The 24,454-nt window shown below is 41.4% G+C and overlaps 1 protein-coding gene across 2 annotated transcripts in view; it reads left to right on the top strand.

Moving 5' to 3' along the window:
• Nucleotides 1–24,454, top strand: part of fndc3ba (fibronectin type III domain containing 3Ba) — a 102,695-nt gene that overhangs the window by 58,246 nt on the left and 19,995 nt on the right. For both annotated transcript variants that reach the window (XM_061063356.1, XM_061063357.1), the window contains exons 8-23: nt 7,832–7,890; nt 10,212–10,363; nt 10,448–10,507; nt 10,657–10,795; nt 11,252–11,305; nt 11,531–11,655; nt 13,334–13,508; nt 13,975–14,061; nt 15,550–15,685; nt 17,499–17,570; nt 19,000–19,118; nt 19,326–19,431; nt 20,077–20,249; nt 20,831–20,944; nt 21,283–21,432; nt 22,838–23,118. In XM_061063356.1, coding sequence (XP_060919339.1) covers nt 7,832–7,890; nt 10,212–10,363; nt 10,448–10,507; nt 10,657–10,795; nt 11,252–11,305; nt 11,531–11,655; nt 13,334–13,508; nt 13,975–14,061; nt 15,550–15,685; nt 17,499–17,570; nt 19,000–19,118; nt 19,326–19,431; nt 20,077–20,249; nt 20,831–20,944; nt 21,283–21,432; nt 22,838–23,118 — 2,002 coding nt within the window. The remainder of the gene's footprint in view (nt 1–7,831; nt 7,891–10,211; nt 10,364–10,447; nt 10,508–10,656; nt 10,796–11,251; nt 11,306–11,530; nt 11,656–13,333; nt 13,509–13,974; nt 14,062–15,549; nt 15,686–17,498; nt 17,571–18,999; nt 19,119–19,325; nt 19,432–20,076; nt 20,250–20,830; nt 20,945–21,282; nt 21,433–22,837; nt 23,119–24,454) is intronic.

The raw sequence follows: 24,454 nt of genomic DNA, 5'->3' as shown, positions 1-24,454 counted from the left end.
TTTACAGCTGAATGAACCTTGTGATACAAGCGATAAACTGGCTACATTATCAAACTACAGCACCCAACTGCACGGTGTTAAACACAACTAGGTTACATAATAATACACATTTCTATTTCTGCATTGAAATCAACTTTTAAACTTTGAATCTTAACTTAAAAATCAATCGAACAGACAAAATGCACAAATGAAGCATGATTACACAAAGTTTTGACTGGATGCTAATTATCTGCCTCTCCTATTAATAAGTACTCCAGTCACTTCTGCTCAAACGGGCACTTACTGATAGTACCAGCTTAATATCCTGTCACAAACAGCTTGTCAGAAAATAAGCTGGGCAATTCTTATTATGTAAATTGATCAAACTGATGGGTCTTAATTAACGTTTCTGTGGCATAATAAGTATTAGAAAACTTTATTGACGCTGCTTATGAGAAAAATACCACTTTCTTCTTTGCGTTTAAATTCATAACCACTTAATGATTAATCACTGATTTATAGCAGGGCTGCTGCTCCCTCTAGTACATTGATTGCAAAGAAATTATGAATGCATTGTGAAACTTTCTGCAAGTCTTACATATACATTATACAATGTAGTTTATGTCATGTAAACATATATCTGAATGACAATCACTCAGCTCTGTTAAATCCATGTAGGAATATGAATCTTCTGACTTATTTACTAATCACATTTGGTCATTGAACCAACGAATCAATAACTAATTTTGAGTAACAAACAGAATATATATCAACTCAAACGCCTGGTAAGTTTTATTTGGCCTCTGTCGCTTAATATTTTTCAATTTGTAAATCTGATAACTGTGAAAATAAAGATACAATGTGAGGTCTGTCTATTCAGGCAGGAGTCTTTCTTACAGTTGGCAACACAAAGAAGATTAAAATGATATGATGGTATCAGTATATTCATTGTTGGCATTTTGCATGCATTGGACAAGAAGTCACATATCAATGTTATTTCCCTTATCCACATGATTCTTTTTAAATTTAAGGCACATAAGAGGATGAAAAAGCTTTTTTTTTATATTGCCAGCTAGAGGTGGATGTGTGGTAATCCACAACCAAACAGGCCAATTAGCATTTCTTCAGCAATCATTCAGACGTAGACTCCTCTGTCCCAGTCTTCCCATCTGTCTGCACTGGTGTTTTGTAGCCTTTCTCCATTTTTCAACCACTGTCAATCTTTCTTTCTGCCTCTGCAGTCTCTCCGTCTGTGAATTTGTCTTCCACCCCGTCTGCCAGTCTTCAATCTCTCTCTCTCTCTCTCTCTCTCAAGACTTTTTCTGGCTGAGCAGGGTTGGATGGGGTCAGGGTTCTGAGAAACTCATCCCCCATAATCCTTCACTGCCTGGCCAGGTCGCTGTGCTGTTTCGCTGCACATACACACTTACATAAACACACATGTGCATACATGCGCACACATTCGTGCTCTTCTAGGAAAAGCGGAGAGAGTTTATGTGTCGCTTGGCAAGTGGAGATGCTCATCTCTCTCCATGGTGAGAGCGCTGCAGTGGACAAGGTCTCTCTGTGTCTCTGCGTCTACATTTACATGCACACATGAAACCCAGCTATTGAGGGACATTCAGTCATGGCAGTGAATCGGAGAATGTAATTGAAGGCCTCCAAACTGAGCCTCATTTATTTTAGTGTAGGTTAAGTTTGCAGAAATCATGTTTCTTACCCTCTCTGCTATAACTACTTTAATACATGTTGTCATGCACATGAAGGCTTTGAGAAATGGGAAAAGTCAGGTTTGTCTTGCAGAAATCAAGCCGTGATAACTTCCCCTGATTAGGGAAACTGGATTTCTCATTAACATTAAGTCCAATAAATCAGATTTCTCCAGAAGGATAACCAAACCAAAGTTCTTATTAGCATGTCCGTCTCTCTCTGTCTGATTTGGAGTTTTATTATTGTTGAATTTTGACTCAGATTTTTGCTTCCCATTTTCTCTGCTCCTCTTGTTTCTTGTTCATTTTCCTGTGCCAGTCTCTTGGTCTGTCTCTCCCTCTAATCCCCTTTATAAACGATTAGGGCTCTGGCCATGAGAACCAAACCTTCACCATGACAACCATAATTTCAGGCATGTCCCAACGACTTCTCTGCCTTGTGTGTGTGTGTGTGTGTGTGTGTGTGTGTGTGTGTGTGTGTGGTTGTGTGTGTGTGTGGTTGTGTGTGTAGCCCAGCTGTTGAGCAGATGGAATGCTCACTATGCAGCAGATGATAATAGTGTGGAATCCGAGGTCTGGCCCCTCTCTACCTCCATTTCCCTCTTTCTTCTCCTGTCCCCTCTTCTTCCCCTCTTTCCTCCTCCGTCTGCTCTCCCCTTCATCTCCACACCTTTGTTGCCCTACCTCAATTTCCTTTCAGCCGAGAGTCCGTTACTTTCCTTTGTTCTCCCTGATTAGAGGCTTCTTGTGGGCATCATATCTCACTTTGTTCCCTTTTAACCACACACACACACACACACACACACACACACACAAACCCTGCAGCCCGGTATGTGTGCTGAGCGGGGGCTGAGTGAGCGGCCGTTGCCACATTTTTCACATTTTTTTCTCTCAGCCTTAAAGGTCTTTTTTTGTCCCAGTTGCAGACAGGCTGCGTCTAAGAGCTAACAGGCCGTCATGCAGGAGGAATGCAACCTCCTCACTGTCAAAGTGACTCAGTTGTACTGTAACTCTATTTGCCAGTGACATTACTAATTTTAAAGTGTGTGGGTGTGTGACGTTGAAATGCGTCGTCTGCGCATTTTGAGGAAGGAGAAGTGGAGCAAGGAGAAACCCTTAGAGAACAGAGGAAGCTTTGCAGAAATTATGTTTGTAAAAAAAAAAAAAAAAGTGCTTTAAATTGCATTTGAGGAGAGGGGGAGATATTGTAGGTGTCCAGAGTTTTGGAAGAAAGTCAATTTTTTTCATTGACTTGAAGTTGGAGCTCTTCAAAGGCTGGCATAGACAAGCAACTCTTCTGTTTGAGTTCAAAAGTGCGAAAGATGAGCAACTGCGTTTGAGAAAAATCTACGTCTTTGATAAAAAAAAAAATCATAGGTGATGCCTGACGCCAGATAAATATGTTTGGACGGACGTCAACTGCAACTCTAAAATAGAAACTTGGTCGGAGGTAACACAGCTTAAAATAGTGTGTGTGTGTGTGTGTGTGTGTGTGTTTTTGCCGCTCACAGTTCGCACGGTTCTTTAAAGGAAACGGATGAAACATTTGGAAGTTAAACGAGCAGAAATAAACACTCGTCTTTCCTTTTACAGCTGGATGACAATATTGTCGCGCTTGTGACTCCTACGCTTGTCTGCAAAATAAAAGCCTATTTAAGAGCAAATTAGCGTCGCACAGCCGTAGTCCTTTTGTCACTGTAGTTGCCGATCAGGCAGCAGGAACAAGTAACTCCAGGGAGAAAGTTGTCTCACTAAAACGTAGTTCAATTGTTTTGTAAGAGAAGTCGGTGACTTCTCTGTGGGCGTCGTGCCCCGCGCCTACTGATGATGTCACTGAAGTTAGTGTAATCCTTGCCTCACATCTACCCAAGTCCTCTCCTCCGTCTCTTGTTTCATCTCGTCTTTTCCCCTCCTCTCTGTTGATCCCTGGCTCGCTCTTTGTCTCTCAATTTCCTTGTGTTTTTGTACCTAATCTCTTACCCAGACTCCTCTTGCCCGTCCTCTCTCGCAGCAGTCTGTCCTTCACTGTCTCTCTTTCTTCCTCTAAATCCCCTTCTCGCCTGTTTTTGGCTCACCCTGCTGCTCCTGCTCCCCCCCCCCCCCTCAACTCCTCATTCCTCTTCTTTTCCTGCTCTCCGTTGCGCTCCCTCGCTCCGTCTGGCTGTCCTCAGTAATCAAACACAGGCGGTCAGACACAGACAGGATGTGAGGTCAGACGAGGAGAGGAAGTAAGGGTGCGTGGGCGGCACATAAACAGAAAAGAGAGGAGGTGAGGGACAGTGAGGACAGTGTGTATTTACGTGTGTGTGTGTGTGTGTGTGTATCTGAAGTAACACTGGGAAGAGATTCAGTTTCTGCTTCGGCCGTCACCATCGACTCTTTGTGGTCGCACTTTTTATTAAACGCTAAAACAGCTGGACTGGACGACCACAGCGAGTCATAACACTCAGCGCTGAGGTAAAGCAGGAGTGTTTTTCAAACCTTATTACAGGTCCACTGAAATATTAAATAAATCTCTCACTTCTGTCACAGTTTGTGGGTTAGCCAACTTTCTTTTAGGCTGTCTGGTTCAGAGTTGATTTGTTTGGGCTCTACGCGGTTGCATAATGTCGTCCTTCAATTCAGGGTTGTTCAAGTTAATTTTATAACCTTAACCTGGGCGCCATTATGGTCGGGACTCAGCTGTTGAGAAATAATGAGCCTCAAGGCAAAATAAAGAATATAAACTTGTTTTTAAAGGGTTGAATATTAGAGAACAAATTTTCTTGTACATGAGTTTCATATGTATTCGCCTATAAGGGGTTAGCTTAGCTTAGCTCAGCACAAAATGTGAAATGAGGGAAATCGACAAGCTTGTTTCTTTGCAATGCTCAATATGTAGACTGAGATTTTAATATTTTCACCGGATGCACCAAGAGTTCATTCTCAAGTGGTCAACCTCTATAATCAACAGTTGTGTACAGCACTGTAAGCACATGATATATGATACAGTATATATCATATATAGGAGTGTTTAATGTAATTTCCGACCTCTTACTGACCCTACTTTACGCATAGACATATCTGACCAACGATGAAGTAAAACAGTTGATAGTTTAAGAGCTGAAAAACATATTCAGTATCTTCCATGAACCTCCAGAGAAGCAGTTATTCAGAGGTCGATAATGTTTGATTTTTAACAGCTGCTGTTTGCTGTAAGTGACAGCTGAAAATCATGCTGTCATGGAATTCCACCTCTTTTTCTTGTGTTAGCCACATCGGGCAAGTAGCTACAAGACGTCTGCATTTAACAGGCAGATATTCTCCCTTTTGCACTCAGCTGTGATGAATGGGGGGGGGGGATTAAGCTGGGTCAGCCCGTTAGCTGACAAGAGCTGTTCATGTCTGGAGCTGCGTGTCTGACTCTGCCTTAATTCCGTTCAAAGAGGGAAAAAAAAGTTCATTGGCGTTCAAGTGGATGAAAGGGGACGAGTGTGTGTGTGTGTTTACAAGAAGAAGAAGAAGAAAAAAAAGTCATTAATGTGCCAATGTGTCTAGAAGTGATGCAGAATGTGTGCTTCACCTGTTGAACTCTTCTCATACACATGCAAACGCACTGACATTTACACACGCTCATGCAAACACAGCAGCTTAACTCGCCTCCTCCTGTCAACCATCACCCTGAAACCTGACACCTGTGCACACACACACACACACACACACACACACACACACACACACACACACACACACACACACACACACACACACACACACACACACACACAAACAAACGCTGCCTTTACCGTTTTTTTTATTCTAACACACACACACACACACACACACACACACACACACACACACACACACACACATGCAGAGAGGTCAAGTTGAGGTTGTGCTTCCATGACATCACTGTTGCCATGACTCATAAGTGTACCCCCAGGCACAGTAAGGCCCTCTCCTCCTCGGAGCCTGTCAGAGCAACCTATACACACACACTTAGTCGCACACACACACACACACACACACACACACACACAGTCTCTCATTCATCACATGCTCCACAGATTTATTAGAAACAAAAACATATGCACTTGTATAGTGTGTGTGATCATAGGTGTGTATTTGCCGGGAGTCATACTCAGTTGTGTACCAGTTTAACACACTCACCAAAGCGACTGGGTTTAAGAGACTTCTTATATCGCTGACCCCCACACACACTCTTACTGACCCTCTCTCTCCACAGACACACACACACACACACACACACACACACACACACACACATCCTGCGTGATTTACAGTGGTAAGACTCAGATGGAGAAAGCAGGCCTCCTCTGGTCGGAAAAACATCATCTGCTGGGATCACACAGGGGGGAAAGACTCCCACATGTGTACACACACACACACACACACACACACACACACACACACACACACACACACACACACACACACTTTCATGCATCGTCCTGATAATTACCCCGAGTGTTTCATATTTCACTGTTAGACACGCTATCACTGGACCAGACCTGTACATAGTGTTTTTGTGCTTATGTTTATACTACGTGTATATGTGTGTGTGTGTGTGTGTGTGTGTGTGTACCTGTGTGTCTGTGTGTTCCTGTTGTTGATTTGTTGGCAGATTGAAAAGTACTACTGCTGAATTTGATTAAAAAATATATATTTCATGAACTTTCTAACTTCAGATCATAAATCATTGTAAATAATTGTCACAGAAAAGCCTTCATGTCAGAGTCTCTCAAAGTAGAGTCTGAAACACTCCAACTGCAAATAAAAGTGAATTATTTTACAGGATACAATATGAAACAACACGATAAGATGCGATACTAAACAATGCGATACGAAACAAAACGATACGAATGCACGTCTCACTGTCCCGGTAGGAAAATGTGTCTTGGACTGGAGTACTGCACACAACTAGCTGCTTTTACAGTGATATTTATAAATATAAAAAAAAACAATAAAAACGTACAAAAATAAATCCACATTTGAAAAAAGAGAAGCACATACCAGTGACAAATACAAATGACATATATTGCACTTCACCAATATTGAACTTGTGACATTTTTGTTAAATATTACAGATCTAAATAAAGAGAAGTGAATTAACAACAGAACTGCTGAAAAATGTCTTAGAAATAAATCTGTATCCTTATTGAGGCTTGTAGAGTGAGATCCAGGAGCAGCGGCTTCATATAACCACACGGTCATTCTATACACATGGCTTTGTCCTGAGGATAATGTCATGCAGAACAGGCTGTACCACGGAGCTTTAACAACACACACAGCTGACGTCACATTATCCTCGGCTAAATATCCACAGGTGTGGGGACAGTTGATTGAAAATGATACATAAGAATGATTGTAAAATGATTTCTATGGACTAATGCCTGCAAAGGTAATCAAGAGCTCGTATGAACAGAGTAGTCACATTGGAAAATGACTCATTTTTTTTTTTTTTTTTTTAATTCGGGTGATTCTCGTAATATTTCCTCAAGGTCAGGAATTCATGACTAATGCTTTTCTGTGGAACGCTGGATAATTTAGCGTTTTCTTTTCCTCGGGCCGTGTTCATCATGATTCGATGAGATGACTTGTACCTGAAGAAAAACAACAGTTGCATCACAATGCTGGAAAACACACTTTTTTTCAGACTCTGTTTTTACTTTATTTTTTGGCTTGTTACTTGTTTTTGCACATGACTTAATTGCTGTTCTGATGGAATCTAATTAAAGAAAAGATTAGCGAGGATCAAAAAGTTTAAATGCTTTTGAGCTGAATTTTTGACCGTCTGGATGCCAACCTTGGCTGACCCTAAATAAATAAGAGCTCTTTGTTATCACAGTAAAATGGCTTCAGAGAAACCCACTGAAAAACAATTGTTCTTAACAGAAATGCCCATATGACTTATTCGCATCGGTTTTGAAGTTTGGAATTATGGAATTTTTCATCTCTTTCATCTCAAGTTACGACTTCACACTTTTTACAAATACCCTCTTATCTCTCTCTGAAAATCACATACACTGTGCCAGTCTCTCTCTCTCTCTCTCTCTCTCTCTGTCTCTCTCTTGATAATGCATAAAGTCACTCCTGTGGTTAGTTTTTGATAATTACTTTTTTCCTCTCTGTGTCCTCAGATCATGATTCAGAGGGGAAACGAGTCCAAGACATGCTGTCTACAATCGACAAACCACAGGTTGGTATGCACAACGCCTCCCAGGACTACACACACACACACACACACACACACACACACACACACACACACACACACACACACACACACACACACACACACACACACACACACAAAAAGACCAAACCTGCCTTACTTTTAATCATGTTCATCAATCACCTCCTGTCTGGTTCAGTCATATCTAACATGAGTGTTCATGTTTTGTCCATATAGTCTGTGATTACCAAACTAATCAGATGCATACACTGAAACACAATAACTCTAGTGTCTCGTTAAACTGAGAGTTTAATTAAAAAGCCATTTTAAGGTCGTCAGTAACAATCTGAGGAAAGGTTAATTGCCATTAAAGCAGTGCTCATCCTGGCCACATGAGGGCAGCATCTACTCATCCAAACACTTCACTTCCCCATACTAGACCCCTCTGAAGCAGCATGAGAAAAAAAAACTGTAAACACAAACAGCTTTTTCTCCCTCCCAAATGAACGAGCTTTGTTTTTGGGGGGACAGATAAATTGATCACATCAAAGGTCAACAGGTTTGTCCATTTCTGACCGAGTGATGAGAGGCAGAGAAAGGAAGAGTGTAAGAAGAGGGACGGCGGGACATGAAAAGAGGCCACATACGAGTTTTGGGATACACGTTAGTGGTTTTCTTGTTTCTCTGAACCACTAATACTTCCTTTTATAGATTATCAGAGTCAAAACTGTAAAGAATAAAAAATTGGAAGAGGAGAAGAGAAGATAAGAGGATAATAATAATAATGAGGACTGCCTATGTGCCATTAGATGCTATTTTTGCGTCATTAGCTGCAGAATGAGCCTGTCTTATAATATCACCCTCCATTTCCTGAATGCCTTCAAGGAGGAGGCAGTGCTTGGGTATAGATGTACGACATATAGGGACGTGAAGCTTTGCAGTCACTTCTGGAGTAGTGAATGTGTCTCTTGATGGATTCAGCAGTGAACCGTTCACTACAGACATGGAAGCAGGTGTTGCAGACTTAAATGCTATTTGAGAGAATGATCCAGTTAAAAATCAGCTTTTTGTTCATCTCAATTAAAATACGGCAAGAAAACAAGTTTTCCCCCCTCCAAGGCCTCGGTGCTTCTAACGGCGCTGGTTATATTAACACGTTTATAAGATTTGATTGGTCTCAATATGTTGTGTACTGAACAGGTTGCTTTTTTGGCTCATTTTTTTTCCCCCTGTCCTTGCACAAATTACACAGACTGATTCCATTCTAACAAGAAAGAGCTCTGCGAATTACATTTAAGTCAAAAGTCATTTCAAACTGATTCCTTTGCTCGAGTCTGCACTCTTGTTAAACTGAAACGGCATCAAATAACAGGTTAAAAAACATCTCAACATCTCAGCTAGATCAGCTATTTAGTTAGCAGATTGTATATCGGTACATCAGTGTGTGAATCTGGTGTGAATGGGTAGACTAGAAAAGTGCTATTCAAGCTCGAGTCCATTTACCATTTACCTGTCTTATAAAATTGAAATGCTGGGAATTTATTTACAATTTAAAGAATATAAAAGAATATGCATAATTTTTGCTTTCTCTTCTTTGCTGTTTTTCAAATCCAGCAGTGGTTTAAAAGCTTGCTTCATGTTAATATATCCACAGTGTATGTATAATCAGAGGAGTTATTGATAAAGAAAGTGAACTTACTTAAATAGATGTTCTCCGCGAGTGGAAACATTGACGTGATCTCACAATACTCTAATCATTATGATCGGAACTCTGACTAAAAAAAGGGCATGTCTGTCTATTTGTCCTTTCCTGTCTGTGTTCCTCGAACACAGTCGAGGCATGGTTGTGGTTTGTGGTGCCCTGAAGGCGCATTCATCGCCTATTCAGCGGTGGAAGTGGAGTCTGGAATAAATGCAGACTGTGCTAAATCATGCTAGATTAGCTCACCCACCACGAGCAGCGAGTAGAGCCTGCATAAACATGCACACACTTGCAGGAGCAACACAGAAAGAAACACAGAAACATTTCTTTCTTTCTGTTCTGTTTGCTTTTTTTGAATTTTTGTGTCCCCGAAATGGATTTTCCAGAGCCATTAAGAGCAGGGTACTCCGGTTAATGGTTTTAGTTGACACTTCTATGATTCTTACAAATATTCACAGTCAGATAAATTCACAGACATATAGACAACGATAAAGAAGAAACATAGTAAATGTCCATTCAAAGTTGAAGCAAAACATACAACTTTGATAGAAAGGATTTGATTTTTTTTATTTTATGTTTCTGATGTTTCTACTGCAACATTCATTTGAACACAAATATTTGTGTGTGTGTGTATGTGGTACAGGTGTCCAATGTGCAGGCGCGGGCTGCACGACTCTCCTGGGCCCCCCCGGCAGGGCTGGTGAACAGGCATGGTAACGGGATGCCTGTCTCCTGCTCCTTCGAGGTCTCTCTCTCAGACAAGGGACGAGACGGAAAGTATCGCCCAATATACAGGTAGGAAACACACCCCACTGGCAAAATATTACACCTAAGGACACATGCAGAGTACACCTGTTTGACTTCGTTTGTGTATCTCAGTGGGGAAGAATTGGAGTATCTTGTGAAGGACCTAAGGCCAGCGACAGACTACCATGTACGGTAAGGATGTGTTTTCTTTGTCCTGTACTTCCTGGGTGATATGATGCCCTGTGTTAGGTTTGTGTTTTTTCCTCCGTATTCAGATACTACCTTCATATAGATGTGTGTATTTTTTTTTTTAAATGTAATGTGTCGCGTCTCTCCTGCAGGGTGTCTGCAATGTACAACTCGGTTCGAGGCTCGTGTTCAGAGGCCGGTTCGTTCACCACACACTGCAGCGTCCCCGACGTCCCATTAGCCCCGAAACTCTCCCATCGCACCAAGAGCACCCTCACCCTACAGTGGAAGGTACGGGCATGAACCGTTTTATTTTTCTGTCGAGTTTAATGGCACAATTATCATTAACTTCGCATAAATCAAGCAAATGCCTCCCAAATGTCCCCGGGCTTTTATGTCTAATCTCAAACTGAAAAAAAAAACATACATTGTAAAATTCAGCTTCACCTGGTTTACCCTCTTAGCTTGACTTCAGCAACTCACACTGAGGCATTCTTCAATGACGTCAGAGCCTATCTCTCCGCCCTCTCTGACCCCTTTTTCCACACAAGTCATTTTTATCCGCTCACACTGTCACAGATAAAGAGTGACATCAGTCACCCAGGCAGGATATGAGGCCAGTCATGAAAAACATGGCAGGTATTTCGTCTGTCTCGGTGTCAGATTCTTTTATCCTCAGCTAATCTCTCTGTCTCTCGCTTGTCTCTTTTCTGCCTCACTCGCTCCATTTTTCGCCGTCCTCCACAGCCCCCAGGCGACAACGGATCCAAAATCACAAACTACCTGCTCGAGTGGGATGAGGTAAACCCGTCACCTGTCAACTTTTCTCCTTATTTAAAAAAGAAAAAGTGCTTTAATCTATCACAGGTGCCACTTAATGGGTCTTAACTTTGAGCTTGTCAGACGAGATTGAATGAGCTATACCAGTCCATTTATTTCCTTTTGTATTATTTTTCAAAACTTTTGTTGCAACTCATCCCATCTCTGTTCTCATCTTATCCCACTTTCTGCTCCTCTCCCCTGCAGGGAAAGAAGAACAGTGTTTTCAGAGAATGTTACTTTGGGAGCCAGAGACACTATAAGCTGACCCGGCTGTACCCCGCCTGCGGCTACACGTTTAGAGTGGCTGCACACAACGATATTGGCACAAGGTAAGGTCGCCTTATCTAGAAATACAAGTACACAAAACTGCACACGTCATCACATCAACATTTTTTTCTTCCCTTATATCTTATATAAGATATATATCGTTATATATCTATATATATATATCAACCATATTTTTCACCTTCTAATGGGAGCAAATAGTTTCAGTGTCTACCATAACATGTGTCTACGTGATCTGTATACCCTCACAATGATCAACAGAAACACATGCATCAGTCCTTCTGGGGCCATTATTCTGCATGTGACATGAGTCATTTTCCTCTTTCTCATTTCTCTCCATTTGCCCTCTTTTGTTCTGTTCTCTTCCCTTCTGTTCTCTTCCCTTCTGTTCTCTTCTCTTCTGTTCTCCTCTCCTCTCCTCTCCTCTCCTCTCCTCTCTTCTTCTCTTCTCCTCTCCTCTCCTCTCCTCTCCTTCACCTCTCCTCTGTTCTCTTCTGTTCTCTTCTATTCTGTTCTGTTCTCCTCTCCTCTCCTCTCCTTCACCTCTCCTCTGTTCTCCTCTCCTCTCCTCTCCTTCACCTCTCCTCTGTTCTCTTCTCTTCTGTTTTCTTATCTTCTCCTCTCCTCTGTTCTCTTCTCCTCTGTTCTCCTCTCCTCTCCTCTGTTCTCTTCTCCTCTCCTCTCCCCTCCTCTCCTCCACCTCTCCTCTCCTTTCCTCTACCTCTCCTCTTCTTTTCTCCTTTTTGTCAATATGGTGGGGAGCATCTTGCCTGAAGTAGTTAGGGTGTCACAAGGGGAGGGAGGAGGAGATACTAGCTCTACAGCTTTATAACCAGACTCAAAGCGAGTGTAAAGCATTCTTCAGTCTGAGGCCACGGACACATGGGCTGGAGAAAACATTCTCTACACATGTTTAATTTCTCTAAAATGTTTTCCTTATCTCCCAGTAGGGGTGGGACAAAATGTAATACAACAATATATCATCATTCTGACTTGTGTGATACAATAATAAAATCAATGTGCCAAATATCAGTATTAAATATCGCACTCTAAATAGATTTTCCTGGCAAGTTGATTCACAGCGTCAGTTAATTCATGACTCCTCGGAGTGGCAGAACGTGATGTGAACAGAATTTGATTGGCCAACAAAAAATGGTTAAAGTGATAATAGAGAAGAATAGGAAGACAGCAGGATAATGTCAGACAGCGGTGAAGAGAAGTTAAAGGATGAAGCATGATAAGAGGGGAAACTGACACCAAATTGTGGTGAGTAAATACATCGATCCAGAACTTCAACTTTTTCAGGGCGTTTTATTATCTTCAGTTAATCAAACATCCTGATCTATCATTATATGATTATAAGATTGCAATACATTAATTATCATAGATTCCCTGTCTCGTGGTGTGATTGTTATCATGAACTACTTACCAGACATCACACGTTAGTTAACCTTCCGTTCCCAACCCCGGCTCACAGAGCTCTTTTGCTGGTCATCCTTTTTTTTGTTTTCTTCTTCCTGAAACTCTTAAACTAGTCTTCTCCCTTATTTGTATCCAAAAGGGCAGCATCTCCCTCTTTGCTGAGTTTGTAATTCAAAATGCACAGCCTCCCTTCCCTGAAAGTCATTTTCAAATAACTCAATAAATTGCCTCAGCATTTTTGAATATAAACACAAGTGTGGATAAAATAGAAATGTGTGTGCATGATTGTGTGTGTTGCAGTGGCTTCAGCACAGAAGTGGTGTTTTACACCATGGGCACCCTGCCCGCTTTGCCCTTGGCACCGCGGCTTGTCAGGGCGGGGGTGTCCTGGGTGACTCTGGAATGGGGGCGTCCCGAGGGCAGTCCGAGCGAGGAGCAGCTCAAATACACACTTGAGATCCAGGAAGACCACACCGTGAGTGCCGCACGTTCAATTTCTCTGAACATTTTAGTTACGATTTTAGTCGAATTAATTTTGCACGGGTACTTTTCAATAAAATTAGAATCTAAAGAAACTCCATAATCTATCGTAGTAAACATGAACATATCGTTTTCTTTTTTGGAAATTTCAGTTTTTGCAGACTCTAAGCAGTCAGACACTTGAACCCCAAAGGAAGTGAATAAGAAGACAAACCCTAAACTAGGAAAGCTAGTAAAATACAGATTTAGAATATAACAACGACCTACAAAGCATTTCAGAATAGTCTGAGGAATATATACATGCAAGAACGGACACTTAAAAGAAGCTCTGTTTGCCCCCTCACTCACACAAAATGATAGGGTCAGCATTCATTGCAAACAGACAGGTACACTGAAGCTAACAGATGCCAAATAAAATTCTCACATATATGCAAACTCAACAAACAATGTATCACCCACAGGGAACAGACTTTCATCCGAAGTACACTGGAGAAAACTTGACCTGTACTGTACAAGGCCTGAAGAGGAGTACACAGTATAAATTCAGGGTAAGTGATGGTAAAATGCTCCTCTGTGTTCAACTTGTCTTTGCTACTTTGAGTTCAAGCTAACCTGCTATCTCTGGCACATTAAAAAACAGTGTTAAAAAAAAAAATCTGAAATAGTCGTTTATTTGGAAAAGGAAAGAAAATCCAAACCGCTCTCATGTCTTCATGCTAATTTTAAAGCTATCGTAACCAAAGCAGCCGGTTATCTTAACAAAGGCTCCAGAAAACTCAGTCATACTACAACTTTATTTTTACATACACTTACATTTCTAAGCTGACTGCTAAATTTAACGGGTTGAAGTGATCATTAGAGACAATGTTTGATGTATTTTGCAGCGTTTTCATAGAGCTAAGCTAGCTGTTTACCCGTATTTATCACATATGTAATTTCTCATATATTCGAGAGCACAGGTAGCTGTTCCTCCCTTTTTCAAGTATTTGTGCTGAAGCTTGATAGCTGTTGTTTTGTATTTAGTGGTATACATTATCTCATCCAACTCTCCTAAAAGCTAGTGTGCGTATCTTTAGAGTGTATATATATTTTTTCTTGTTGAAAAAAAGCATCTTCACAGAATTAAATAACTGCGTTTGCCACATTAAGGGTTCAATAAAAACTGTTAAATTAAATTGTAAAAGATACAAGAAAAACATTTATATTATGTTTAGAGGTCACAGAAGTAAACCGTCAAAAAGCTAAGCTTCCATTAGGTTTACGTCAGTCATGTTCTCTTTTTGTGTAAAAATGCTTCCAGGGAAACCAACCTATCCACATGTACTTCAGCGTTAATACAAAACCCATCATTCCAGCGAGGAATACAGCATTTTACCACCAGGGAAACAGAGCAATCAACAATCCATTTAGCTTGTAGAAAACACTGCTCTCCACCGCTAAGAGCTGAGATAGCTTTTCAATTTTCTGAGGACATCCTGAATCAAAATGTACCCGATCTCTGGAAGCATGTTTCCTTGTGCGTTAAAGTGAAGTATACTCCTGTGTTCGGACTCTTCAGAGAGTAAAATGATGCAATCACAGCAAACAACTCAAAGTCGGTAGTCTTTCACACACGTGCACATGTCCTCAGTCTCACTGAGCAGAAGCTTTAAGTCCACATCAAACATGTCCGCAGACAAACACCTTTTATGATGATCACCCAGTGGGAACATTGGGAAAATTGATTTTCCATTGGATGGGATAATGGACGGCATAAAATGAAGAGAAATGAAGGCAAGGGAGCAAAGAGAACCAGAGGGATAGTAACGGCTCCAATTAATCAGAACAGTTCCTTTACTACAGATGGATTTTTCTGAAGGCTCTTTCTCTCATTCAACAGCGGCCTCTTTTGTCATCTTCACTCCTTTTGTGTCCTATTTGTCCTTTTGTTGGATCAATTTCTTTACACGCTCCTTCACCTCCTCTCCTTCTATTTCCTGTCACCTGCCCTGTCATCGTCCTTTAATGTTGCCGTCTGTCCATTTGCCTCCCCACAGCTCATCGCATCAAACGTGGAGGGGAAGAGCAGTCCCAGTGAAGTGTTGGTCTGCACCACCAATCCAGACAAACCCGGCCCTCCGTCTACACCCTGTGTCACCGCAGCGACGCCCTACGGATTTACAGTCACATGGGGTAAAGAAAGGCACCCGTGCACGTACCATACAACGCAGAGATTGAGATAATTCACGACACAACACCATTTTGCAAGATGCAGGTGGAAAAGTGCACAGTTGCAGAAATCAGCATTAAAATCACGACTAAAGTTGAAACTTAAGTGATTACTTCTAAAGGTGTTGTTTAAACAAATACTGCCCATTTGAATGTTACATGATTTTACCCACTTCTAAGTTGATGCAGTCAAAAGAAAATGTTTGGGCTTATACATTTTTAAAAGTTCTATGACTTCTGATGGTTTAAGCCATTGCTTCAACAATGTCTTGCTGAGTCATCAAATATAGTAAAACTCATGCGCTTTAGTCCATTAGTCAGCACTTTGACACCGAGAAAGCCAGGACTTCACAGTTCTTTGAATTCGTTAATTGATTAATGGAAGATGTCTCAAAAGTTTTATTATTCATCCAAGTGCAAAAAGTGGTCGGCTTTAAAAGGTGAAAATGTTCAGAACGAAAAGCTTTAATTAGACATAAGAACCCACTCCCCGCCCAGTCTTCGCTGTTTCCAAATTTACAAGGTTGTCAAAATCTATAAAAGAGTCTTTTTTCTTCTTTTTTTCTTTTATTTGAAGTAGTGATAGAAAAAAAAATAGTAAGTTGGTTCGTAAAGTGAATTTGGGTGTAGCTCCTTTCACTGATGAAGGGCTTCGTAAAATATTATTATCAAAAAAGAGTTATAATAAAAATACCATAATAAAAAAACGTGCTAGAAACACAGAAAACTAATATAAAGAAAATGACCGTCTAGCAGAGTTTGTTGCAGAATCAAAGTGACATCACTGAAGAACTGCTTCCTTTGGGGTGTTATGAATTTGAGGAAGCATTCATAGCAGAAGTCTATAATCCATCTGTCCTGCGTCATTGCTGCAGGACTCACAGCAACCTTTCTGAAAAGCATCAAACATGGCACACGCCCCACTTTCTGTCTCTCAATCACTCTTAAAATCGCTGTTCTGTTTCATTCTTCCCGACCGCCAGAGGCAGCTCTTAACACCGGATTATATCTATCTCGTGCACGCGCATGTCGAGTATTTAACATCAACAATGTCACATGTGACCTGGGATGACGCATGACGTAGCATTAATAGCCCGCGGCATCACGTGAGACGTCCCTACAGAATCTTCTCGCCAAGATTCCCGAGTGACAGAGAACTCTGGCGGTCATCTAGAACTCATAGAACCGTAGTTACACACGTAACTCTCGATTTGACACTTCTAGCTCTAAACACACCGATTTGAGAGTATGAAGCATTGTCTTTTTACACTGTATGTTTTCTTTCTACGCTATCGTCAGCGTGCTCATTTTTATTGATGAAGCAGCACTGTGTTCCCTCATTATGTGCTGAGCTTTTGCTTGGAGTTTAAATGTGTTAACACAGAACAATTGAGGGTGTGCTTTAATATCCCAACAATGAAGATAAATGCAAAGAATTAGATTCTGGTAGCTTCTTCGTTGGTTAGATTTGGTTTCAGATTCATAACGGTACTCTGAGGGAATAATAGTTTTACTTCACCAGAAAAAAACAATCATCCTCTGACATTTACTGAGTTAAAGCAAAAAGTCTTTGGGGTCATGAGGATTCAAAATGTCATAAAACGTCTGAACTAATAACTTAGGGATGTGGTTTTTTTTTGTATCAACTTTGTCCTGATAAGGGTTTGGTTTTATTCATGTCACTACTTTTCTTGAAGTATTTAAGGCCAGTTTGGATATTTGATCTGCTTACATGTAACATGTTTAGTTAACCACATTTAAAACTTCTCTACCACAGATCCTCCCCAGGACAATGGAGGCTCCGAGGCTCTTACATACCTGCTAGAGATCGCCGAGGGATGCTCTGAAGGTACTTATGTCCGCCTGTCCCTCCATCCATCCGTCCTAACACTTAGCTTACTAAAAGGCTTGTTCTAAGCCCATCATTACTGAATTGAAATGTACAATCTGTCCTCTCTACCCGGTGTCCGTCCTCTCTCCATGCCTCCCATTTCCTTCACTTATTCTCCTAAGAAGAGCAGCGGACGTAATTAACTCTTTGTTAGCATCAATTCAGCGCACAGCATCGTTTAGATTTCCTCAGATGTGCACTGCGGAACACCAAATGTTCTCTTGTTCCTTTCAGTCAGTATAGTGGAACTGATTTCTTGAGTCGGCATTTATTTGATATGCGCTAAGAATCCAAGAACAGAAATAGACAGATCAAAGCTCATGAAAACTGAGGGGAATTTTTTTTTGTCATGCTGCTGAGCAACACCGGTAATTACCAGTCCAGTGCATTAGCCTAATGAGATATAAATGGTGTGATTTGTTAATTCACCTCTTAGCTTTATTATCAGCATTTACCTCAATTGTGTTCTTTTGGATTAAAATATTTGTAAAAGTAGCAAAGAAAATATTAACTCCTGACTGCCCTGAAACCTGGCTGCAGATACAGTATTTACCAACTTTAACAGACAGCATCCTTGACTTAAAATTTTAATTAATTAAATCTTATCTTGTAGTATTTTTGAGCTAAAAACTCATCCTGCTCACTTTTACAAAGTCCTTCAACCTTTGAGAATCTTTGCTGAGAGAAATTTGGAGACAAAGGCTGTTTCTGCAGTTTTCTGTGAATCCCTTTGTGTGACACCTACCCTGCAGCAGCGGTTTCATGCCTTTTAAAAAAAACCCCACAATATTCAAGTCATAAATCTTCATGCTGATGGTCTTGTTAGCTTTATTAATGTCGTAAGTACAGTATCGTCAGTTTCATAACCAGCTGATTAGTGTAAGGAAGTATCTAATTTTTCTAACCATTTACTACATTTTAAACAATTCAGAAAAGTTCATGGATACAGATCAAAAAAATCAAAATGTCATGTGAGGAACATTTCTGTCTTTGTAACTTTAAGAAAACAAATTCCTATCAAAAGTTTCTGAATACATTTTTTCCAAGTTTACGTTAACTCTTCTTAACGTAGGAGTAAGACTTTGCTAATGTGTTTATTAGTTAGAAAATGTTTCATGCTGTGATGTAAACGGGATCGATATTTGTGTAACATTAGGGAGAACAAACCTTTCGAATCTCATTGCACATCCATCAATGGAAAAAAAGAAAAAACGTGACACATGACGTGTTGTGCAGGCATTAAATAGGTTAATGTTGTTGTGTTTTTCATGGTAAATACTTAGTTAAGAGCAGCATTTACACAACAAAGCAGCACGTTGTGTGTCCAGTATGTACTCATGCTCATGTATGTGTAAGGTTGGGTAATTGTGTTTTATTGTGCGTGCAGCGAGTCAGTGGGAGGTAGCGTACAGCGGCCCAGCAACAGAATGTGTGTGTGAGCGGCTGACACCCGGGACCTTCTATCGCCTACGTGTGTGTAGCATCACCACCGGAGGACACAGCCCCGTAAGACACACACACACACACACACACACACACACACACACACACACACACACACACACACACACACACACACACACACACACACACACTCAAAACAACTTGACCTTAAAATACCCTGGAACACAGTAATCTAGAAAATGTTGCAAAATGTACAATATGTTCAAACTGTTTTATAACTGATGTTTTCATATCTCTCTGCTCTTGTAGTGCACAGTCAGTGTCCCGGTCCGTACATTAAGCATCCCACCAGGGCCCTGCCAGCCACCAAGGATTGTGGGTAAAGCCAAGCACAAGGAAGTGCAGTTAGAATGGGGTGAGTGCAGACGAACATGTACACTGTTTTCACTTTTATTTACCAGAGTGTATTTTATTTTTTTTAAAGTTAGGCAACTAAATTCCCCTCTGGCTGCTTAATTTGTTCCTCTCCCAACTCTAATGTGACCTTAGTCAACCACGTTTCAGCCTAATTGAGCCCCAATGTAGCCCATTAAATGCCTAAGCTAGCCTCATATCTGCCTTAACTCTCTTAATGCCGACCCCATTATTGCAGATTAGTTGTATCTGTTGGCAGGCAAAAGTCTGCTGGCCTGAAACACAGGGGAAGTTCAACATTTAAACCGTTTAAAACAGCTGGCCAGAGCTGAGGCAATTACTGGCCCGAGCTGAAGGTCAGACAGAATGTATCGGAGGGTTTCCCCGCGCTGTCTCCTTCATTTATTACTTTAACTGTCCTGAGACCAAAGTGAAGCAGACTGTGGAATCGGTTGGAAAAATATCCAGAGTGAAATCTAAAACTAAACACATTACGTGTAAATCCTAAAGTTTATCATCATAGCTGTTCTCTCTGTCCACCACACATGATTTTGATTATTTGTCCTCTAATCACAGTTTGATTATCATTCCCCTCTCTCTCTCTCGCTCTCTCTCTCTCTCTCTCTCTCTCTCTGTGGCCTCACAGAACCCCCTGTCTCCGAGGGAGTGTGCGAGGAGGGTGTGTTTAGTCTGGAGATGAGTGAGGGGGACACGAAGCCAGAAGAGGTGTATCATGGGTCAGAGCTGCAATGCACTGTGGGTAGTCTGCTACCAGGTGCCACGTACAGCTTCAGACTGAGGGCCGCCAACGAGGCTGGGGTGAGAATCACACATGCACCCCGCAGCAGGAACATCATCAAGTTTGAACTGTGACATCAACAAGTCCACTTTGAAAAATAAATCTGATTTTCAATATGACAAGCATGAAATTCTGCATTTATTGGCTCATAAAACCATGAAATCTACTTAGAGAAAGAAGTTCAGGAATCTTGAGACCCCTTAATTCAGATTAAAATGTCATTACCCTGCAGCCACACACAGACCCACAAAGACAACGGCACACAGGGGCAGTGCATGTTAGGTAAGATGGTCCCTGGCGCGCTAACAGCATCTAAGTTTGGCTGCAGAAGTGTTCCACAGTTTTCAGCGAATGTTTGATTGGTTTGATCATCCGCCCTTGGAGTGAATCAGCACTCAGACTGGCTGATCAAATGCAGGAACAAACACAGCACACACACTTAGGGAGAGCAGCAGGAACATGCACCACCCAAAAAAAGAAAAAACAGAACTCATACAGCTCATACAAAAAACACGTTCAGAAACACACACACACACACACACACACACAGGTAACCCGGTGTGACTTTTCATTTAAAGTTTGACGTCTTTCTTCTTTTTAGTTCGGAGCTTACTCAGAGGCAACAGAAGTGACGACTGCAGCAGGTCCTCCTGGCCAATGCGGGGCGCCACTCATCGCCTTCACCAGTAATACCTGCGTAACGCTCAACTGGGAGGTGAGACACACAAACATTTTTACTGCAGGCCTCTTTTAAGTTGTCTTAAGAAGCACAATATTGCCTTCTCTGTTTTTTGTTGTCCACCTAAATGACTGTGAATTTGTTTTTCTCTTCCTTGCCTGTTAAGGATAAGTTAGAATGGGTTTCCAATAGCAATCCAATTGCCCTAGATAAGGCATCCACATATTAGGAACACGTTTATTCCTGTACCTTGAATAAAATAAAACTGGTTCTTTACTTTCCAACAGCCTGCTCTAAGGTGGTGCAATATATCATTTTATTCTTGGTTCTGATTTGTTCAATAAACTGAGTGTGTGTGTTTCCGTGTGTTGCAGAGTCCTGAGGGTTCGGGTTCAGACATCTCAGAGTATCGTTTGGAGTGGGCGAGGGAAGAGGAACCCATGGAGCTCATCTACTGCGGCTCTGCCACACAGTGTGAACTGTCAGACCTGACGCCTGCCACAGATTTCTGCTGCAGGCTACAGGTAACACACACACACACTCACACTCACATGCACGGATATATTGCACTTTTGCTCAATTGCTTTGAAGAAAGATGCAAGAAATCAAAATATACCAGCATACATGGAGCACCACAGGCAGAGGCAAAAACATACATTTTACTACAGATGCAACTTCAACATTCTATTTGTGTTCTGGCTCTTAATGTGGAGCATCACAAAGTGCTCCTTCTCTCTGTCCTGTCCTCTGCAGCCTTTTCTTTTCTAGCGCACAAACTCACATGATCTCTCTCTCTCTCTCGCTCTCTCTCTCTCGCCCTCCTCGTGTCACCCTGATGCCGTGAATCCAATAACTGCATGTTTTATCGCTCACTACTTTGCGAGGCTCATTTCCAGTTTTAAGGGCGGCACAAGGACTTCCTAATGTCCTCACCGATGCTTTTGTGTGATTTTGTGCAGCGGTCGAGCGCACGTGTGTGGTCATGTTCATGTATAATAACAAGAAGACGGATGTACCTCTTAGACCGGCCCTGCAGGAACACACCACACACATAAAGCATTGCCTTTGCTTAAACTCTGCGTGACTCCTTCTCGTCCTGTGCTGTATGAAGCAGCGCAGGTTGATATACACTCCTGTTTTATGGGAACACGTTGAAGGGACAAACGATCACATTTGTCTACGGAGTTTCAAGCCTAACTTAAACAAATATGACAGAGGAACATATATCAGACCTACCACTGAGATGTATTGTTAATGATGGGCTTTTTAAGAGTATGCACAGTCAAGATAAGAACTCACTTCAGACTTCAAACCATAGCTTTCTACTCCTCCAGGTGTACTTGCGTAAATGTTGCTGGGCTTTTCTCGGAAAGGGACTGTACTGTATTTTTTTAATATGAAACATAAGGAGTCTAAGTGTTATTTGGATATTTTTGGGGACATTTTTTACTCCACACAGAGCTAGCTTTTTTTTGGTAAGCAACACATTTAGCAAACTGAAAGAAATGCAGAAAGATTTTAGTCCAAACTTTCAAAATCTACAAGATGTATCTCTTTTTTTGTGTGTGTGTCGTGTCCTTATTTCTCCCTCATTTTTTGTGAGGATGGACAGTAGACTATTACAAGTTGAATATGATTGAAGGGGGTTTATTGGGCAGTACTTGAGGATAATATAAATGGTGCAACAGCAGAAGAAATTGACTGATGTTCTTCCACAGATAATTTGAATTCATCTCCTCTGCTGATTATTTTAGTCTTTTTCTTTAATGCACGTTCTCTTGCTCTTGTCTGTCACCTTCTTTCACTTGTGACCTTCTTCATCTCTCTTTGTCTCTCAACTCTTCCACGTTTTCTCTCTTAACCTCTATTCCGCTCTTGGATTCCGCCATCTCTCTCACGTCTCTCTGCCTTTTGTTTGTCTCGTCTCAGGCGGTGAATCAGGCCGGTGCCGGTCCGTACAGCGAGCAGGTGAGTTTCCGGACCCCTGCGACAAACCCGGACCCGGTCTCTTCCCTCACCCTCATGGATCTCCCGACCACCTCGGAGTCGGGTCACTCCCCGTCTACCTGCCTCCTCCTGAAGTGGGACGAGCCAAACAGCAACGGGGAGGAGATCTCGTCCTACGTCATCACCCTGGACGACCAAAGCATCACAGTGGAATCAGGGACGAGTCACCTTGTTACGGATCTGCAGCCAGACAGCGAATACAGGTGAGGGTGATCACTAAATCATGTGTTGACATTTTAAATCCTCTACGCCACTTTGTGACATTTGCACATGAGCCACAAACAAATATCAAATATACAACCATAGACATTGATTGATCCAAACTATTGGAGTTAAACATCTTTGACAGTCTTTTCTGAACACTTCCATTCGATTGTCCGATGATGTATGTTATTTGGGCACTACAGCACTGAATGTTCAGTCAACAGCACACTCATACTTCATGAGAATATTAGTCCTCTGAGGGATGACAGCCCTGATTAGGAATTGGTTACAACCAGATGCTCCAGCATTTTTGAGTACTGGACTATGTATGACCTCCCTGATACAAATGAGATAATAAAAGAATGCATTTCCTGCAAGGAACTTTTGGTTGGAAATTATTATCAGAGTAAAATACCCTTTGAGTTCCAGAGTTTAAAACCTGAGTCTGAGATACCTGGTTGAAAATCAGTGTTATTAACAATTGGGCTATTCAAACCTCCAATATCAATTGGGTAGATGTTTTTATGAATGGTCTTTGATTATGCCATAAAAAAGAGGCAAACCCTCCATCTATCTTGTTTTATGAGTAATTAAGATGAGTATCATTCGTTTTAAAGAAGTGCCCAGCAAAGATACCGGGGGAGAGACTTCCAGTGCTCAAGGTCCTGCTTGATTTAGTCAAATAATGGATTATAATTAGCTTTTAACATCTGGTGGAATTCCAGTGTAACAAATATTCCCACGTACATAGATCGTGTGAGGGTCCATCTGAAAGAAAAGGTGCAGGGAAAGCCAGGAACCTGGAGCCGGACACCTGGAGGCATTGCTGTAAATTTGGAAAGAATCTACTTTATATCCAGAAAGAGGACCAAACTTGATGATTTTTTTTTTTTGCATTAGGTGATGAACTGAAACAGCAGAATTAGACGAGAATAAAAATATATCGTCAGCATATAATGAACCTTTATAAAATCGTTTGCAAACAGCATGTCCAGATATTTCAAGGTCACATTGAATGGCTTCAGCTAGTGGCTCAATCACTAGTTCAACTAGCAGAGGAGACAACAACAGACAAACCCCGCCCTCTCTGAATTTAAACATTTCCTCCCCTCACCTTATTGGTTATGACCGCTGCCATCGGATGACTACTAAGAGCCTTTACCCGTTTAATGAAATCACTGCCGGGGCTCAATTTCTCTAGAGTAGAGAACAGAGAAGGACATTCGATCCGGTCGAAGGCTTTTTTAGCATCTAAAGAGATCTCAAGACCGTCTGTGGTTTGCTGTTGACGTAACTGAATGACATTGAGATATCTTCAGATATTATTACAGGAGT

This window comes from Labrus mixtus, chromosome 18, assembly GCF_963584025.1.
Source record: "Labrus mixtus chromosome 18, fLabMix1.1, whole genome shotgun sequence".
NCBI lineage: Eukaryota > Metazoa > Chordata > Actinopteri > Labriformes > Labridae > Labrus > Labrus mixtus.
This window is presented reverse-complemented; position numbering and strand designations above follow the sequence as displayed.